The 21,752-nt window shown below is 35.5% G+C and overlaps 1 protein-coding gene across 1 annotated transcript in view; it reads right to left on the bottom strand.

Moving 5' to 3' along the window:
- Positions 1-738: 738 nt before the first annotated feature.
- The window catches only part of LOC134546228 (zinc finger CCCH domain-containing protein 15 homolog), a 59,510-nt gene continuing 38,496 nt past the window's right edge, over positions 739-21,752 (bottom strand). Inside the window, exons 6-8 of the mRNA XM_063388862.1 lie at positions 20,242-20,370; positions 19,210-19,345; positions 739-8,205 (exon numbers count right to left, since the gene is read on the bottom strand). Of these exons, the coding sequence (XP_063244932.1) occupies positions 8,093-8,205; positions 19,210-19,345; positions 20,242-20,370 (378 nt within the window). The 3' untranslated portion in view covers positions 739-8,092. The remainder of the gene's footprint in view (positions 8,206-19,209; positions 19,346-20,241; positions 20,371-21,752) is intronic.

The raw sequence follows: 21,752 nt of genomic DNA on the forward strand, positions 1-21,752 counted from the left end.
TTTTAAATTTACAATGATTATTCTCTAAATTTCCGTCACTTCGAACAAAAGTAATTGTTTACATTATTTATTTCCTGATTCCTACCTTTAATTTAAACCTACTGTAACAATATTTTTTTTAAATTTTCTGTTTAAAATAAATTAAGTATCATATCCCCTGTTACAAAGACAAAAATTTCTTAGCTGATTTATGTCCAACGTGACAATATCAGACTTTGCCACAGTCCTGCAATAAATACTGTGCATGTGTTCGAGGAAATACAACTTCATAAAAAATATGACAACACTGTAATAAATTTGTTTTTTTCTGTATTCTCATTTTCTTAGTACTGGTAATCCTCAACATTCATGATATTTCATACCCTATGTCTAGCTCATAAAAAAGTTTGGGCTGTACATTGGGCTGATCAATAACAATGCTGCTAAAAAATTGCAGATTAAAACAAGATTGTTACAACTTACTTCACTGTTACATTTTTAGCTCACGCTTTCCTAGTCAATTGTTTATGTAGAAACTAAAGTTTTATGGGAAAAACGTCAGTTTTATCAGTATTTGACAAGACTAAAATAAGGTTATCCCGGATATATTTTAGTTCTAAATACATGCTTACATACCCTCTAGTATGGTCTCGTAAAGTCAAAGTTCCCTTTTCTCATATTTGAGTTTTAAAATACTGCAAAGAATTAGAATCTAAAGCTGAAGGGTCAGGAATAAAATAATAGAAGAGCAACACCAAAGAAATTAAAATTTTTAATAATCATTCAACCCATACAATTGTTATCTTTGAAATTAAAACAAAATAAATATAGTACATGTTTAAGCCATAAACAATTCCTTTTTTTTTTGTCATAAATGTTTCTCTAGAAGTGCTAAACAAACATTCCCAGAGCACTGTACATAGCTGGTGGCAGTTACAAACATTCCTTTGTTAGCTTCTGTCAATAATAGTGTTGACTTTGCAAGAGCGTATACAGAATTTAATTTTGGAGTGAAAGGGGAAGGAGGGATAGAAACACATTTCTATCCGTATACTTTCGAATTCTTTACTTTTGTTGGTCGCAGTGGTAGATTTTAATACATATTTGGAATTTTGGGCAGGGAAAGGGGAAATATCCATCCCCATACATATGCCCCTAGTCCTTGTAAACTACACTGTGGGTAGTGCCAGAATTTCTGAATTTCCTTTCCTCACAGTTGTTTCTTTTCCTCCACATTTTTCCTTAGTATCAAATTTTTAGAGTACTAAAGATTGATGGTATTTAAGGATTTCATTGGCCCATTCCACTTGGGCACACATACGGTATGCAGAGCTTCAGAAGAAACCACACGATTTGGAAACCACTCAAGATATGTGAGTGGGTCTGTTTACAAAAAGCATTTCGGAACACGCTGAGGGCGGGTGAGTAGTTCTGTTTCCATTATTTTGTTTTAAAACTGTTTTTACCGTATTTACTTGCGTAAAGCCCCCACCCTTTTTTTTCCAAATTTTCTACTCCTAAAAAGGGGAGGGGGACTATACGCGAATTTTGAGGAAAAAATAGATTTTTCTTTTTTTCAGGTATGAAAAACTAACATTTAATAAAAGCAAAATGAAATACCGCCACACCTTATTTAAACGCGCAATTAAATTTTGATTAATGAAACAGCTGGCAGAACGACTGGCAAGTCGTGCGTCTTTGTTCTAATGAGGGAGGGTGGGGGAGGCAGCGATGCTGCAGGAGGGAGAGAGAGGCAGCGAGTCCGCAGTGGGGGAGAGGCAGAGGCGTGGCTTAACCTCCCTTCTGCCAGCTAGCCAGCCAACCAGACAAAGGAGTGTTAGAAATACCACCCACTTCCAGTGGCGTAGCCAGGATTTGTGTATGGGGGGTGTTAAGAAGCATGGCCCCCCCGTATTAAAGCGGGTGGTCCGGGGGTCCTCCCCCGAGAAAATTTGGATTTTAAGGTGTAAAATAGTGATATTTTAGCAGTTTGCAGTACTTAAATTTAAATATTGTAATGGTAAAAATTTTATTAAATTTAATATGAAATTTGTTTGAGTGATGAATAAGAAATTAATTGAATATTTGGTGCTAAGGGGGGGGGGGGGGGGGGTTTGAACCCCTAAACCCCCCCCCTCCCTGGCTAAGCCCCCGCCCACTTCCCTTCCTCCTTCACTTCCCCTCTTCTTCTCCGACAACACTGCACATCAACACAAGCGCGCGAGTCCAGCTTTCTTTATCTTTATGTCGTTTGAAATACGACTAACTGTGTACGTCTGTTACGCCTCACGACAGTCTTACTGAGAGCGGACAAACTATAATACCAGTCGCTGTATCACTGCCGCTTACAAAATCACCTCCCGCCACTAAAAATACATGGCTTGCTGTTTGATGCATGCCAAGCTGCCCTGCCCTCAGATAAACCCAGAAAAACACGTTTTAAAATTTTTTTTCAAAAATGTTTACAAAACGAGGGGGGGGGCGTATATGCGGGCGGGGCCTTTACGCGAGCAAATACGGTATATAAGAGAGAGAATGGCTAAAACACCTGTTTTCAGAATAATTTTTAAACATGAAATGTCTGGTACAGATTTTTGAAAGCACCCAAGGGCCTTCCATTACACCTTTGTCTTCATTTACATGCAATATAATGTTATGGTTGCAGCTCAAATTTCATAGTTGTCCTTAGCACATCAAGATTAGGCACCAGTTCAAAGCCTCGTGCTTAGAGGAGATACCAGCGAGCGTCAAACTTAATCATCCCGCATAACTGACAAAGTTGTAGCCCTGAATAGGCCGGCCTTTTAAGGGTGACGTTCAGGCAGGAGTTAAAAATGGTTTTAGGAACCACAAATGGTACTTATGAAAATTATGTAATTTCAGATCATGAGTACATTTAGATTCTAATTACAAAAACTAGTAAAAAATGTAAGTGAAAGATAAAATAAATAAACAAGACGAAAGAAAATTAAAATTACAGTTCGTGATGTCTATGCACATAAGTATTTCATTTTTAATAAAATATTTCTAAGGAAAAATAATTTGTGAAAAATCATACCATTACTTATATAAAAATATAGTGATAACAATTGACAACATAAACTTAAGACCCTCGGTGCAATATAATTTGTAGTCGTATAGTTACAACAATATAGAATACTTCTGAATTGCCATATTTATGTAGTAGTAAAATATTATTTTACATAAATTTTAGTTTACTTAAATTTGCTTTCAATCAGAGTGGGTGTATTGCTGTAAAATACGCCAATCTGAAGTTGAAAGCTTGTGATCAATACCCCAAGAGCAGACATAAAAAAAATACTTAAAGGGTTTATTATTATATTACTGAGAAACTTAGTGGGATGGTGAATTTCGGCCTAGGAAAATTCCGGGTTAAGAAAACACATTCCAGCAAAAAACGAGATGGGAACTGAGGTAAGAGACTTCAAACATTTGTATACTTTTATTAAGAATTTTTTTTTTGTTTATGCCCAAAGCTAGTGATTAAAAATTGACACAGGCAGGTATTTTTCACAAACCAACAAATACCACAAAATAAGGCTAAATTTATTTAATTTTATAATTGCTAAATGAAAACAAACACCATATTTTTCATAATAGTGATTAAATTAGTTCATATTTACACTTTTAACTAGCGTTATTCATCAGTTTCAGTTTTTTATTACGGCCTCATGTCCATTTGGCAATATTACTTAACACATTTACGGCTAATTTCACCCAAATCTGGCTTTTTTATTCACTTTTTTATTTTACTTTTGAGTTGCAAGTCCTAATGTCTATAGTGTCTGATAAATGCAGCAAGTAAGCTACATATATGAGAACATAGTGGTTGACTAATCGTAACTATCAATTAAAACATAGTTTTATTTTATGTTTCATATTTTGTCCATAAAATAACAGTCTCAGTGTTTTTGTTAATGTCCATGGTTGTAAGCCATTTTGTTTATGTTTGTTTTTTGATACCATTACCATTATGTGTTACAAAAGAAACAAATCATAATTGTTTCTTCCACTTTTAACATATTAAATGGTCCATATTTTTTTTATTGTGGGCAAGTTTTGGTCCATACTGTTTCGCGACAGTACACTAGAACCCTGATTTTATGTATGCTTGCGGTTACACAAATTACATTCGTTAAATCACTACCTTTGTAAAATTGGAGGTGGCCCATTTTGACCCATCCCCTTACCCAAAGTTTTTTTTACATTATTTGAACCAAATATATATGGTATTATTATTGTGTACTTAGCCTTAATAAATAAAATACCACTAAAAATTGAAGATATTAATGCAATGGAAAAAAAATAACCTCTGGCCATAGCGGGTGAACATGGAATATGTGCTAGATGTCCTCGCCCACTGCCACAGCAACAGTCAGCTGCTCGCAGCGCCCCACTGCACTGCTTCCAGTCTTGGATCCCTGAACTTGTTATGCTACAGTTTTTCCCGTAGCATGCAATGAAATCATGCTCGCCTTTCACACACAGTTATTCCTGATCACGTGAATAGTGACTTCTTCCAGACAGCAAGTGAAGTGTTAATACTAATAGGTAGGGCCCCCTGAAAGTGGTAAATAAAATTTTCAGTTTTCGTCATTAAAAATTACCAAAAGCGGTGTTAAAATTCACTTTTAAAACACAAAAGCGGTGCTAAAAACTAAAAAAAAAAGTGTGTGTTACCGTAAATATATCTGAAATTATTTAAGTTAAATAATTTTACTTGAACCTACTCATTACTGAATACCCTAAACAAATAGGTTACATATATTTATATGACAATACTTTTGATTTAGACACTGATTATTAGTTTGTTCCCATAAACTAATCTGGAAAACTATTAATTCCTTTAACAAAATCGAGGACGCATCACAACTCCGAAATGCCAAATTGATCACAACGACGACAGCTAGAAAACTGCTGTGTACCACAACGCCGAAAAATGTCATTACAGGGCTGCCACAAAGGTTGGGTTGGGTTGGGTTGGGGTGGGTTGGGTTGGGTTGGGTTGGGTTGGGTAAGGTAAGGTAAGGTAAGATAAGGTAAGGTTTGATTGTGGTATTTCGGCGTAAAGGTACATTAGAAACGCACACAAATTCATTCAGTTGTTATTTAGGCATTGTGGTCAATTTTGACATTCGGCGTTATGGTATTTCGGCTTTGTGGTCAATTTTGACATTCGGCGTTATAGTATTTCCGTGTTGTGGTAACGACCCAACAAAATCTATAAAAACTGTTGGCCAACTAATCATCATCGTCACACCATTCGAAAATTAATATTTGTTTACATTTTTCCGCGATTTAAAATGCTTGTGCCTGGTTCGCCCGATAATCAGCTTGATACTACGACGCTGTTCCAACTATATGCCAGCGCCCCCGGCGGACATGATATGGCCACTCACGTAAGGCTGTTCCAAACACCATTCGCCCAATCATCTGCTTGCTTTTGTATTTATCCGGTGTCGCTGTTCTAAGCTGATTTCAGTGCCCCGAGCGGTGTGTGTACGCTTTAAAACTTCGCCTGTTTGTCTTATCTATCCAAACATTATGCCGGAAAGGAAAATAAACGCCGTAGTTTTGCGTATTTTTACAGTATATTTTTGGGTTTAACATTATAACGTGAGCGTGTGTAAGCTTTTGTTTGCTTTAGTTCATTTATGATTAATGTTTGGCGGCCATGTTGCGGTGTTTGTTTACCATTGACGAGACAAGTCTTTAACCAGTATTTAAATTTCGCGTAAAAACACTGCGATTTCGCGTTTTAATACAAAATTCCGTGTAAAAACGCTGTGTTATGGCGATTTCGCGTAAAAACTGTATTTAACGGTGATTTCGCGTTTATCGTCGTTTAATCGCGATCGCGAAAAGAACAGGCCCCTACTAATAGGCTTACACATTTTCATACATTTCTTACATAAAATCAACAAACCATTTATTCAGCCTCCTTTCCCTTCTTATTTAGCCACCACTGATACTTTTCTTCCTCCCCTCCTTTATTAATTTCCCCCAAGGACAGATTGGTATCTAAACTTTATGGAAGAAATAAAGGAGGGGTGAAAAGAGAAACAGAAGTACTGATAGTTAGAAAAGACTAGCCCAGGGTCTGGTTGATAAGCTGGAAGAATTTACTGCCTTGCATTTCTAGGCACTGCCCTTAGCTTTATAAGTTAATTCTTTAGCAGCTCACAGTTAAAAATATACTGCACTGTAATTACATATACATTCATTAAACTGTACATTTTAGAGTTAGAAACCCAATTTTTTTAAAGCCATTGGGAATTATTTGTGTCTAGAAAGTTGGAAAGAGCTTAGTTGAAAAACTGATCATCGTGCCTTCAAACTGAGTCACTTATGCCATTTGGTTTTTGAGCTCTGTTCACAGCTTGATTGAAAAACTGCACTACGTGCCTACAAACAGCATCACTTATACAATTTTTGAGAGCTGTTTACTGGTGAACCTCCCTAGCGAATGTGAGGAATGCAACATGCGTTAAGATAATTGCCAGCGATTAGGCATAGGGGGAGGGAGTCACTTCTCAATTTCTTTTCTTTTTTCTCTCACGTTGCACATGGTTATGGCTGCTATGCATCACGTGCCGGAAAAGTTGGAATGCAGAGAGAGGTAAAGGTGAGTGTGGTTCAGTGGCGAAAAATAAATATTTTTACAGTCCTGCTAAATTTTGCCATTGATGAAATTTTTAAGTTTGTGATTATCCATCAAAAATAAAACAAAGTGTTCCTAGTCTATTTTTTTTTTAAGTATAATGTCTGATGCTATAATAACTTATACAGTATTTAATAAAGGTAAATGGCTGCCACGTGGGCCTTAAAAATATTCATTTTACCAGGAATAGACTATACAACACCGCGCAGTGTTCTGACGGAATGTTGTACAAGGGAAGAGAATGTTGGAATATTAAAAGGGGAGAATCAAGATGGTTCAAGTCTCTGGAAAGGATGAGCTTTTTAACCTTGAAGAATTTGAAGCAAGGGAGGGAGAAGTAAGCCATACATCATGATGCCGCCGCAGCCAAACTAGCTCAAGAGCTGGACGAGTTTCACACGAGCCCACTTACATCGCTGCCAAATTTTTAAACAAAATGTCCCATTTTTTTGTTCTTATAAAGACGTAAAATGGAATATTAAAATCCACACAAAATATACACTGTGCGTTAAAAAATAACATTTGCATAAGCTTTCACTGAAAATTTATCAAAATTTTTCTGATTATTTTAATTTTGGTGTCTCAAAATTTACAATTATTCGACGGTTCCTGAGAATGTATTCGTAAAATCGCTGCATTGTTAAATCTAGATTTCGTAAAATCGGGGTTCTAGTGTAGTAATTTGTGATTTTGATAATTTCTTGTACTTTTAAAATGCTGAATAAAGCGCTTGTTTACGATTGTGCCAGTGAATGTTTTTACGCTACAGTTATTAGTTAAAACTGCTGAAAATGGTGCGTTTGCGATCCCGTGCATGAACTGACTTAGGCTAAAGCGCAGTGCTTTCTTTTAAAATAGTGTAAGAATAATTTTGGCACATTCATACCTATACTAATGCCATATCTTCAGGAATTGGAAAAAAGTAGAATCCCATGTACTTATTTTCAAATTACGTTTGTGTATAAATTAAATAACAGATGATTTTTTTCAACTGATGACTAATTTCAAGTGAACTAAAACCACAAATCTCTTGAAAAACACCACAACAAGTAATTTATATTAAGGCAATGACAAACACCCTTGGGTTTACAGCTGACCTAATTTAATTGATAAACTGACAAATCCATTACAACCTAACATGTTTAAACCATATTAAACCACTTATAAAGTATTTACAATTAGAGCTGTACATTTAGAAAAAATCCTTATTGTAATTTCATGCAATTCTCATGAATTTTATGTTGGCAACATGAGGTATGATGGAGTGACACTGCATCACTCTGCTGAACTATCGACACCACCCGACACTCTGAACCGACACTGATGGGGCAAAATGCTACATACCGTGATACATCACATTTAAAACAATGCCTTGTATTACGATGGGGAGATGGTTGTAAGCCACACATTTACAAGCATGGAGTCCCGGGGTCAATGATCGATATCGAGGTCGTCCAGACCTTCTTCTAAATCTTCAAGGTCATCATCGTCCACAAACAAGTTCTCGTTTATGGGAACAGCTATGGCTTCATCCGCACCATCACCTGCACATGCAGCACAAAGGCACCAAGAGTTATTTCTTGAGCTAACACAAACCAAACAATTGAAATCCGACTGGTATCATTGATCAACCCCAACTTATGAAATACTTGATATGATTGATGGAATTATTACCAAAAATGAAGATTTTATCAATGTAATTAGTTCTTTTCAAGTGTTTCTTAAGTTGCTTACTGGATCAAAAATGTGATAAGTGTAAAATTGAACAAATTAAAAAACTAGAGAGTGCATTTTCTTAAACCAGTAAAAATTTTTGCTGTTGATCCAAGTTATATACATAAAAATAGAATATTATAAATAATTTTAAATGAAATCACATATTTTTTACATATTAAAAAACATATGTATAAATTTGCTGAAAAAAAAAATCAATTTTTTTATAAATAAATCATTTTAATTCACAAATACTGTAATTTAAATAATATTCAATTTGAAATGTTGTATTAAATAAAAATATCAAATTATTAATCAATATCTAATATTAATTTATTCATGAATATATTATATATTTTTTTGAATACCCAGACCCCAAATGCACATATACATAAATGCAAAATGTTATTACAGTGAACATTTTTACGTACTTTCAAAATCTTATTTTATAAACGTTACAATTTTGAATGCTGGCTTTTAAATATTCCTTCAGATATGACTGTCATTAAATATTCAACTGTATAAAAAATCCAAAAAAACTTTTTGTGCACAAGAATTTAGCATATACTTAGTAAAAAGACATCATCTTCTGTAAACTATGTGAAAGGAGCACATCAGCAGTAGAAACTTGTGCGATCTGCACTTACGTTTACAAACACCAGAGACGTTGGTAAGCAACAGAAAGTATGAGCGGAAGAAAACGTGTATAGGTTGGCAGCGCTGGTGCCACAAAATGGTGGCGGGCGTGGCACGCCAAGATAATCACTCGGAAGGGCATGTGACGTAACACAGCTGGCCCAGTTTAAGGACACACGGTATGGGTAGGGGAGACAGATGAATCATTGCATGTTTAGATACGATGATGGCCTCAGATATGGTGTGCCATTTTTGATGGCTGTGTACGAGCTATTGCAGGCTTGTGATCCGTGCTGTGAAAATGACCATGAAAGAATGATGACATTACCAGGAAGCAATATTGAGAACCAAAGACTGTGGATATGGGCTAGAAGCTGCAGGCATGGGAAATGGTTAGTGTGATGATTAATTTTAAAGGAAATTGTGTCGCCAATTAGGATTTTTTGGCACAATTTTAAATTTGAATTTTGAACTATAACTTTACCAGTAATTTTGTAACTAAAACTTTTTCCGCTCTCTGCACACACTCACTTAATCTTTGTCAGGCTAGTCTCCCCAATACGTTCCCAGCGCCAGATCTGATTTTTGCAGAGTCTTTGCAAGCCAGAATGTGGGCTCGTCTTATCCCCGTTTTGATGCACGCCCGTTGTCTGTAATTCTCCCTGTAGCCGTGACAAAACCTGCTATGCTCTACAAGCTATCAGAGCAGCCGGTTTCTTAGAGCCAGCCTTACGCAAGCAATTTCTGACATGATCACGAGCCGTTTTACTCAACGTCCCGGCACGTCTCCGGACTTTGTAGAGGTAGTTTCCCACCGTCGTTGCACATTTCCCCCTCCCCCCCACCCACGAGCATTTCCGGGAAACACTGCCCCGAGCACTGACCGGCCACTAACCCCGGCCAGGGGCGGCCTGTCTCAAGGCCTCGACACTAGTGTGTGAATGTACCGCTTCTGCCCTCTAGTGGCAGATTTGTGAGTTATTTCTCCTGGGTGTTTAAACGCCCGCTAAACGCCTGCTTCCTGGCAACTCACACCACAAGCAGTGCCCTGTAATTCTTTTCCAAGCCATTAGAGCGCTGCACAAGTCTCCTCCATAAGCCCCATACTTTCGAAATAGCCTCGTGTGAGATATGCACAAGTCAATTTGTTTTCTGTTTCGGCCACCACCCAAGAGATTGCACTCCGCTCGGGCAGCTAACGACAACGTCGAGATATCGAGGCAAGTGTTTCTTTGCCACCCACTCGGATATCTTTGGAACCTTTCGCAGTCCCCCCACCCCCCCTTTCTTTAGAAAGCAAGCGCCTGTTTTAATTAAGAGTCACTCCCGCCACACAGAGACTTCGCGCCGCGCTATCAGACTGACCACTTCGCATCCTCTGCCAGCCCACAGCAAGACTTCACTTCTGCCATCATACGAAAATGTAGTCCTCTCGTAAAGGGATGTTTTCCTTTTCCCTAAGTTTTTTAAAGACTTAAATTTGTCAGTCTGTGTTCAATGTAGAAATATTCATATTTTGCTAAATTTTATTTCTATCAATGATGAGTGCGTCCGCGTCAACCGCACTTGTTCGGGACGGTCTTTGCTCACCTCCCGGCTGGCACACATAATGAGTGCTACGAGCTACACCCTGTTTTGGTGAGTTTCTACAACCTTTCTCTTCCCCGACCATCACCGTTTTTGTGGGAAGTTTTGCCAGTTTAATGACTGTCAGTGAACCAGGTCTACTCATGTTGGATTTGTCTTGTTCACAGACAGGGTTCAAGAGCCAGAGCAAGCATGGCGACCGCATGCTTTTTTCCCGTCCTCGGACCCAGGACTGCTATGGCACCCTGGTAGTCGAACTACAGTGTGAAACATCATCTTTGGCCACCTAGTTCCAAACATATTTCCAAATTCTCCGTTAGACCTCCAGCATGCCCAAATGCGATAATTAGAGAACTTTAATTACACAATGTGCCAATATTATAATCCTGGGATTGTTTATTCTTATTGTTAAAACTCTTTATTGTTAATGGTTTATTCTTATTGTTAACAACGGTGGAAGTCATCTCGTAATATTTTTACAACGGGTCGACCCTACGAACCAAGATTAACCCAATTTGTGTATTAGTCACCATTGTAATGGCTAACGAATAATGCATTAGTCAAATTATGTATGTCAAGGAACTAACTTCTTTATCAAGTTTATTGTTATAATGTTTTGTTCGCTCAGTTTCCAGTAACTATAAAAGTAAAATAAATAGGTGCACAGATATAGAAGAAATTGCATTTGTTATTTATGTATTTGAAACTAAAAGATCCACCAGTCTCCCAAAGTTTTTTCCAAGGAGACATTTACGTTACACCAGTATAGAGAGTAGAGAGTGTAACAAAATGTTCATTGTAGCAGCACATTTCAGAATAGTGCTTGTATAGTTTACACACTGTTGATATCTGTAAAGTCTGCTGCAGATGTTTAAAGCTGAACTCTCAATGATCTGTTGTGTCCGTCATCTGTCCATCCCGTTAACAAGCTGAATGATAAACAATGATCCGCACTTCCATTATAATATTTTTTACATTTGGATGCTGCCAACTGACTAGAAAAAATTAATGTTTGAGAAAATTTCTCTTGAAAGTTTTACTAGTTTGACAATCATGTATGCTAAACACTTATATCATTAAATTATATTTTTTTCCACTAGAAAAATATTTATTAAATCAATTTTTTTAGGGGTGTGCAGGAAAGGAAATTGTGCTACGAGAAAAATTTGAGAGGGAAAATCGATTTCAATCGGAAATTGGGAACAATCGGGAAAATACATTAGCTATAGAGCATGAGAGCAAACTTACAAGTTTTGTAATATTTAAACAACATTAAGTTCTAAAAAAAATACCACAATGGTGAGTCTCAAATTTCATGAACTAACCCTCAAGAAACTAAACAATATACATGACATTCTTTACACTTATGATTTGCATCATCTTTCGAGGAAATGTTACTCAGCAGAAGTTAGCTCTATCCGGCCACCCAGGACAGAGAGCATGGAACAACAACAGCCTATGTCATTCCACGTAACTACAGCAATTTCCAATCAATTTTTTATATTTTTACAACAAAATCTGCAAACTTAACGATAAAGCAGTTACATGGCGACCTTCATACATGTGAGTACTATCAATTAAAATTAAATTTAGAGTGTGAACCATCGTACAGTTTGTCCCAGGAGCCCTGAAGGCCTCCAATGTGTTGTTTTCATGGAGTAAATATCAAACATTTTTTTCCGTCCTCTTTGGCCATTGGTACCGATAGAGCTGATACATACATTGAGTGTAAAAAGTATTAGTACACTGAGCAAAAAATAGTGTATCTCTATCGAAGAATTTTATAAACACATTTGATAAACAAATAAATATTATCAATTCTTCTTCTTTGATAAGATTGAACAAAAAAACTAATGAATAAGAATTTTTTAGTTTTTGAACATAGAAATAACGAAATATAGTGATTTCGGGAAGTACAACAACATTATGAAACCAAGGACATACGATGATAGGTCGGGAACACTGTTCGTACATTTGTTTACATCTTTCGGTTTGTCCTTCCCTCCATGTCTATTTACAAAAATTCCATATTTCATTCAGTTGTTACTTTTTACTTGTCGAAAATGGGTCTTAAAGGAAAAGAAACTACAGAGGAAGAAAGAAAAATTATTATTAGGCTTCATAATCAATGCAAAAGTGTTGCGCAAATTTTGATGATCGTCGGTCAAGCCCGCTCAACAATTCAATCCATAATCGATCGATTTGGCACGCGGAAAACTGTAAAAAATGTGCACAAAAGTGGTCGACGACATTCTCTTTCACGTAATGACAAAATATTTAACGTGTGAATTATAAAAAAAAAACCTACAAAATCTGCTCCAACGATTGCTGCTACCATGCAAGATCAAAATACAAAAGTTTCAATCAGTACAGTTCAAAATATCTTGTGGAAAAATGGATATCATGGTCAAGTTATGAGGAAAAAGATTTTTGTCAACAAAACTAATCGTGAAAAACTACTCGAATTAGCCAAAAAATACAGAAATTAAGATAGTGATTTCTGGGGCAAAGTCATCTTCTGCGATGAAAGTAAATTTAATATTTTCGCCTCGGATGGGAGGCGTACAGTATGGCGGAAAAAAAAAACTCAGACTGCATCCAAGTCATTTGATACCGACTGTCAAACACGGTGGTGGTTCGGTAATGGTGTGTGGGTGTATGAGTGTGCAGGAGTCGGAAATTACATGTTATTGAAGGAACAATGAACCATAAGATGTACATTGACATTTTAAAAAATAATTTGGCAGTGAGTGCCGAAAAAACTTGGACTTGAAAGTAATTTTACATTTCAATAGGACAACAATTCGAAGCACACGGCTTATATGTAATACAAAAAATTGGTTATTATATACTCCTGCATACTCCTCCCCAATCACCTGACCTAAATCCTATTGAGCATTTGTGGAATGTTTTAGAAAATTTAATCAGGGAAAGACAAGCTCCGAATCGTGCGGAGTTCATCAAGGTTTTACAAAAAGAATGGGAAGAAATTTCTCCTACCATCACAAAAAATCTTGTCGATTCAATGCCACGAAGACTGCAGGCAGTAATTGATGCAAAAGGATACCCAACAATATATTAATTTCATTTTTATTAAGAACAAATGACTGTGTACAAACACTTTTTCTACTATCCAAAATATTGTTATTTTTTTGTTTTGAAAAGTAAAATATTCTTATTCATTGGTTTTTTCATTCAGAGTTATCCAGAAAAGAAGTATTGATAACCTTTATTTTTGTATCATGTATTGTTCGATAGAATTACACTATTTTTTTGTAAAAAAGCTCAGAATACGAATACTTTTTACACCACTGTAGGTACCTTCCTACAAGTATAGATTATCAAATAAAAAATAGATTTGCGGGTCAAACTATCGTACAGGTTGTCCCAGGAGCCCTGAAGGCCTCCAATGTGTTGTTTTCATGGAGTATATTACAAATATTATAACATAAGTCATGAAACTAAATCATTCTTATTCAACTTTAAATAGAAAAACCAATATTGTGACGCGAATGTGAGTCGGAACGCATAACTATCGTCCACCACGAGAAAGCACAGGCTATCAAATGTAGTCAACTCGGCACTCGACAGAGTGCTCGCGTTGCATGCAACCGGTGAGCTATCTGTATTGATATTATTGGACTACGTGTGCTCGCTCTATACGGGAATCAACATAACCAAACATGAATGATGCCAACGAGCGCTGGCTACATTTTTATAAGCGGTACACAGGGGCAATGAAGACGAAAAGATAAAGGTTATGACATATGAAAACATCTTTAAAAGAAAATTTACATATCAGACACCTTCTTATTTCTGTTAAAATACATTATTTTATACGGGAAAACTACCTACACAAAGTGCTCGGAATCTAAAAACATCATGTGACGTTTATGCCAGAAATTTTTCTCTCCAAATTTTGATGTCCTAAAATAACGGTGCAATGATTATTAAAAAAATACGGTAATCGTATTTTCACTACATGTGGAAAAAAAATTATAGTGCTGCCATCTCTTGTCGGCCGTAGCGTAACCCCACCCCTTAGTGACGCATGGGCCAATCACAGCAGTCCCCGATGATTTTCGTTAATTTTTTCTTGATTTTTCAATTAAACAAAATGTTAGATATTTCAATTTAATTCAAGTAAACACAATAATTAATACAGATATATAATTCAAATGTGTTTTATTATACATGGGAAATGATAAAGCGGTATTGTGAAAATGTCTCGCTCAGCACTGCGTTTCAAGCCATTCATTGCCCATTTATTTTTAGTTTTGACGATAATCATAATACCGTATTGGTCCGAATATAAGGCGACCATTTTTACATAAACGAGAGATGCGAAAATTGGAAGTCGACTTATTTTCACACCCAAGACGTCAGCACCGCAAACATTAGTTCCAAGCTGAAAGCTACAGTAGAAAAATTTTTAATCAAAAGGTTTACAATTTTTTATATTAACTAAAACTTGGTTACCTCACACGGGGAAAACCATAAATCCACCCAATATTGCAGTAATTCACAATTGTTTAAAGTTGAAAATTAAAATATTTGTTCTTGAGTAAAAATGTGAATGTTGAAGCATCTCAAAATGGCAACCTTTTATTACACAATTCATATTTGTACTTTGTGTACAATCGGCAATCGCCTGTTAACGTTTACAGTAGTGGTGCACCGATGCGGATACCGATGAATCGTAATCAGCGATTATGGGTACTTACCGATTAATCGTAATCGGCGATTATCTTAACGATTACTTTGCCGATTATTTACGTCCCGGCGTAAAGTAGGTTTTTACCGTGTACTATTTTGTTACACATTTTAGGACGAAATACGGTAATATTTGTATATATTACAAAATTCATCTAATTCCGTCATATCATAATTACAGATATTTCGTTAAGTTTAATAAATCTCATTGCCTCTAACAATAAAAAATAATTTTTTCCTACACGTTTATTTACGTTTTGTCTTTTGTTCTGTCTTTTGTTTAGTGGCCTTGTACACTACCTATAGCCAGAGACGTAAAATAAATGGCACGCAATCAAAATACCACAAACAGTTGCAGTGGATTCTATGACAATCAATCTTTTCGAGTCGTAGTAGCGGTTAAAAATCGTGGTCCCGATACCTTCTAGTTTTTATCACTGCGTTTTACAAACTCGTTATGGGCGTCTTTGGTAACATTATCCGTTTGTTATTTGTATGTGACGTGAAAAGTGAAAAAGTATTAATAATTTTATATATTCAGTCAACATAAATAAAATCACATGTGCTAGAATTGGTTTTTAGTCATTTTTATATATTTACAGTGAGATGGCGAGTATGGAGAAAAAAAAGTGAAGTGTGGAAACATGTTTCTATAAACTCAAGTGAACAAAATAAAGCAGCATGTTTACATTGTTAAACGGTAATTTCTTGATGCAACCTTATGTGATAGTCAATAGTAATGCTAGTTTTCCGCAACAAAAACTTACCCATTGTAAATTACAATTATTAGACTGTAGTTCAAGTTGTTTACAATATCAAATATAAATAGAAGTTAATTTAATTTACACTTTGCAATGACTTAATAGTGTATTTTATATATTTTTATACTGTTATTATAACCGTATTCTCAATTTTACCTAATCTTGTTATTAAATTCACATGGGAATAAAAAAATTTGTGTGCATTATTACACTTAAAAAAATTTGTTCATTATAATCGGTAACTGAATCGGTATCTGCCGATTATTGCTCTCATAATCGGTAATCGAATCGGTAATCGGTAAAGTCATATCGGTGCACCACTAGTTTACAGTAAATAATTTTCAGATTTTTAACGGAAATATTTTTACTAAAATATCACAGCTATTTTCAGAACGATTGCTTACGTTTACAAACAGAAAATGTTAAGAACATTTCGGATGTAATGTTTGGAAATTCACGGCTGCCAACTGTCTTTCCACAATATTTCTTTTTTGTAAAACGAACATTGCAAAACACGCACGATGACGCCATATTTACAGGAATTTGGTATGTTGCTTCAAAAGCTATTTTAATAATTCCACAGTAATCCACTCTTTATTTATGTAAAAACCTTTCAAACAACATAATTATCATAGATTATTCTTTAAAATTCATAGGACAGAGACTCCCTGTCAGAGAGTAATATGGACAAATATTCGCGGTCACGTCACCGAAGTTATTCATGGTCGTATGCTTCACCATGGCAGCTAGCCACTTGTTTTGTTCCGGCAAGCTGCATTCTTTGTTTGCTTTGTGCGTTTAACACACTACTAAATAGAAATACGTACGTAGCTTAGTGAAACGGAAAGTTAAATGCGGTATTTTAAGAGTGATTAATAGCCATTGTAAAAATTTTAAATTCATAGATACAGTAATTGTTTTCTTTTGACTTTTAGGGTAGGCAGTTCAAACTTTTATTTAAATAAGTAATGTGATAAATATAAATTAATTGTTATACATAAATGCAAAAAGGATTTATCAACACAAAATGTATGTCTAATGAATTTTCATATTAATTTCTACCCAAATTATTTTTACATTTGTTTGGGCTCCTGAAACTACAGGTCGCCTTATATTCGGGCCAATACGGTATACATCATTTTCTGGGGATTATTTTTATCGGAAGAATTGTAATTTTTAAATAGTTTCGGTATTAAACATGCCATTTTTCATAAACATTAGTTTGTTCTTTCGTTTTAAGCCAAAAACGGCCTGCTGTTGTTAATAGAAGCAAAATTTTTTTTGTTTAAAGATAGCAATTTTTGTTTTTTCCCCGAAAATACCAGGAAAAATATTATTCCTCCCAATGGGAAAAAAGTAATTACCTACCAAAGTTTTTCCCGAAAGTTGGGATCCCGCACACCAATAATTTTTTTAAATTTCCATACATTATGTCTCCTGGTCAATTTTTGTTTCAAAAATCAAATTTAAAACGTACTCAAAGGAAAGTTAAAAACATAATACAGAAGCTGTTAAACAAAAGAACAAAAAATATTCTAAACTAAAGGCGATGCTTTTCAGTTATTTTTGAGGTTATAATTTCATCCGTATGTCCAAAGTTAAAGCTTGGCAAGTTTTTGATGAATAGACAGAATTTTTTTGGGCCATCTGATTGGCTGCAGATCACGTGATTGATGGACGGACAGTTGGGATGGGTCATTTTCTGTCTAACTTAAGAAATAAACTTTTTTTTATTTAAAAAAGAATTTTTTTTTCCTTAATCCCAGACCATTGTAGTAGCTGGTGGTGAATACAAACATTTCTTTACTAGCTTCTGCTTGTCAACTACACAGATGCTAGTTCTTGATTTAATTAATTTCCCTTTCACATACAGCAAAACCCCTTATTTGCACTTTTCATGGGGACAAAGTAAAAAAGTGTAAAAAGCGGGAAAGTGTAAATAAAGGGAAAAGTAAGAAATACGTTAAAGTTAATTAAAATACAGTCGCATCCTGCAGCGTTCATAACAAATGCGGGCTACATTACACATACGCAGTGTACCACAGTCAAAAAATTTAAAAAAAAAGGACCATAAATTGGAAATTTACCGTCAATAGCGCGCCGTGCGCGGAGAAAGGTCTTCGTACTCAATCAGCTGTTATAGCGCGGCGTAGCTGCCGGCTGGCTCTCTGTGTTGTCTGAGCTGCGCATGCGCAGTATAACTCACTCAACGCTCCGCCCAGAATCGTGACGTTCCATCAGCAGCCAGCCAACAGATGCGAGCTTAGCGGAAAAAAATATAAGCTCCACCTCCCGTGTACCAGTTTTGTCCAGTTCTAATACCAGTTTATTGGTATACGCACCAGTTTTCTCCTGCTGTGACGTGTTCAAGTTTACGATCATCTTGATGTCTTGATACCAATAATTAATAATTTACGATCCCCAGATATAAATGGTTAGTTTAAAAGATATGCGTCAACTGTACAATACTTCCGAAATTATAAAATACGTTTAAAACAGTTACCAAGACTCCGCTCATTTTATCTAGTGAAGTTTATGTCTCGTACCAGTATTTCGGCTAAGTTGTGACATAAATATAGTAACAGAACGTTTATACATTCGTGAGTTTACGTTTTTCCCGAGTACATTTTAGATTGTCTCCTGCTATAATTACTCGGACATTTACACGCCTAGGCTTAAATTATTATATGTTTAGAAATAAAAGCAATTTTTCATGTTATAAAATATGTTTATTTTGCGATTTAAAATGTTCACTGCCGACTATAAAAGTTACGTTTTTCACAATGTTTTTAGGCCTACTATCGTTGTTACGTGATGTAAATAGCGGGATGGATTAGATTTTTGAGACGTAATTTGCGTGAAAGTATTGTATTGGATTAAATGGGAACCAAACGGGACCTGAAGAATATAGTGCAAATAACGGGAAAACGTAAATAACGGTAACGTAAATAAGGGGTTTCACTGTATTTATCTTGAATTTTTTATTCCTTGAATAGCTAATCCTTCAAATATGATGTTATTTGAGGCATAGTTAAAATAGTTATTTGCATCCTAATAATGGCTTGCAGCTCAGTTGTAAATATTCAGCGGCCCAGTGCCTGTGTATACTGCACGCGGAACTGCACAGACACAATCTACCTGGAGGCTGAGGTTCCCCGTTGGTCTTGCTGTGGTCCACCGGAGGAGGAATCAGTCGGTCGGCGGGAGCCTGGGTACCCGTGCCATCCACCTCTTGAGCTTCGAGAGCCAGCGCATCCAACTGGATTTCTCGGTACTGCCAAACAAACACTCACAGGATGATGACTCAACATTTATAGCTAACAGGATGACACAAATATATAATTAACTTCCCTGACTTTTCTACATGACTAACAAACTATTTTTAAATAATTTACCTATTTTGCAATTCAGCCTTGTTCAAATAGAACATTATACGCAACATTTAATTGTGTATATAAAAATTCACTAAAATTTTAAATTTTAAAAAATATATATATTTCACAGTGTGTGATGGCAAATTGAAGTATAGAAAAAAAATTTCATAGTGTGGGTGATTGCAGATGGAAGCATGACATTTTCCCCCTCAAATTATTATCACTAGGGAATGTTCATGACTTTTTCAGGACTTCAAGTGAATACGATGACTTTCTATGACCAATTACAACTTCCCTGATTTTTTCAGAATGTGGACATCCTGGCTAATTACATACCTTGTAAGTATACATTTCAATACAAAGCTGTTCAAAGATTCTACAGGAACAAGATTTAAGAGTTACAAACTGACTGGCTGGCATAGAAGCATGCAAATAAACGTAGGTGAGTATTGTTGTAAGTACTTAACACAATACACTGAATTCATTACAATATTTAAACAGTAGTTTAATTTTCTATGTCAGTACAAGCACAACAAATATTATTGATGTGAAACTGTTTCAAATGATAAATATTATTTTGTAATTGTCATCTATAGCATGCTTCAATTAAGAACTTTTTTTTTTAAATCTGGTGTAAGAAAACGTTACCAATATTACTTTACAGCGCATGTAAAACTCAACAAAACTCAGGGTGGTACAACGGCCCCAATATTTTGAACATTTTCTATCTGAAGTGCGCCAGTCATAAGAAAATCACTTTACAAACTTGCGAAAGCTACATTAGATAACAACTTACCTCATAACTAATTTGGTCATCATCATCATCATCCTGAAGGTTGTAGGAATCAAAAGCTTCATCTCCTTCTTCAAACTGATCAGCTGCCGCAAGCTCCGGGTTGAAGAAAAACATTTCTCGCCCCGAGAACTGAAATTATTACGATATTTTCACTATAATTATGCATATTCATTAAAATACAGACAATTCGAGAGTTATGTAAAGCTAAATCAATAAAGTTTAGTTTTCTAATTTAAATTAAAGTATCAAATATAATCAACTTTCATTTCTGTGTATCTTGAAGAATAAAATGGCCAGTAATACAACTCAAGCGAAAGCTTTAGAAATTAATTTTTTGTCAATCCTAGTTAAACAACACAAAAACTAAAAAAATGATCCCAACATAGAGGGTGTGAAAGTGATTCAATTTTTAACCAGAGAACCTTAAAGTTGGCAAGTATGTGAAGGACAGTGTTGCCAATGTTGGCATGCTATCATATTTTCCCCTACTCCTTCCATTATGATTATAATCATTGTAGTTTTACGGAAAGCCTACAACTACACACTTGCAATGAAGCCCCTTTGTTTCATTTGCACACCTGATGATTAGCAAACTGAAAATTCATTCAATTCAAAATTGAGCCATTTTCTACCCATGTTCAATGACAATTTTTTTCACTCATTTTGATTTTTTTACTTGAGAACGATAATAGACAAAAAGTAATTTGGGATCCCACTGAAAACTACAAATTAATTAACCCAATGTACAGGGGAACCTAGCTTATACAAGTAAGAGAGAATGAGAGGTAAACTAGAGAATATTTAAGCAACAAATACACTATGAACAGTGTTTCAAAGACATTTCTTTTATTTTAGAATATTTGCTTTAGAATTAATAATAATTTTATGGTATTCACCAACAAATTTATAAAAACAATTTACGTTTTAACTACACTAGAACCCCGAATTTACGTATGCTGACGGTTTATGGATTGCATTTGTAAAATCGCTACCTTCATAAAATTGGGCAGTTCAGTTGGTCAAAAAAGTTTATTATGATCCCCCTCTCCTTTTCGGTCACTATTCTGCATTGTACACACACAGTTTTACTGTATTACCTCCGCCAGTATGCAATCTTTACAGAAGAGGTTAGACAAGACTGACCCCGGGTCTTGTTGCTATGCTGGAAGAATTTCATGCCTTGCATTTCTAAATGCTTCCCCCCTTATCAGCTTTGTAAGTTATCTTTAACAGCTCACCATTAGAAATATTGTTGAATGCACATTGATTACCACAATCGAGGGGAACAAGTACATAGTTCAGTGTACATCTATACTGTTTCATAAGTGATCATAGGCAGTTGTGTTTGACAAAAACACTGCACTGTAAAGACAAAACACGTTCATTAAAACATCTGTACATTTTAGTACCACAAATCTGTGAATTTTAAAAAGGCATTAAGAATTATTGGTTTTTATAGCAAGTAGAAAAGAGCTGTTCACAGCTTAGTTTTGAAAAACTGAGCTGTTCAC

The sequence above is a fragment of the Bacillus rossius genome, chromosome 1 (assembly GCF_032445375.1).
Source record: "Bacillus rossius redtenbacheri isolate Brsri chromosome 1, Brsri_v3, whole genome shotgun sequence".
Taxonomy (NCBI): domain Eukaryota; kingdom Metazoa; phylum Arthropoda; class Insecta; order Phasmatodea; family Bacillidae; genus Bacillus; species Bacillus rossius.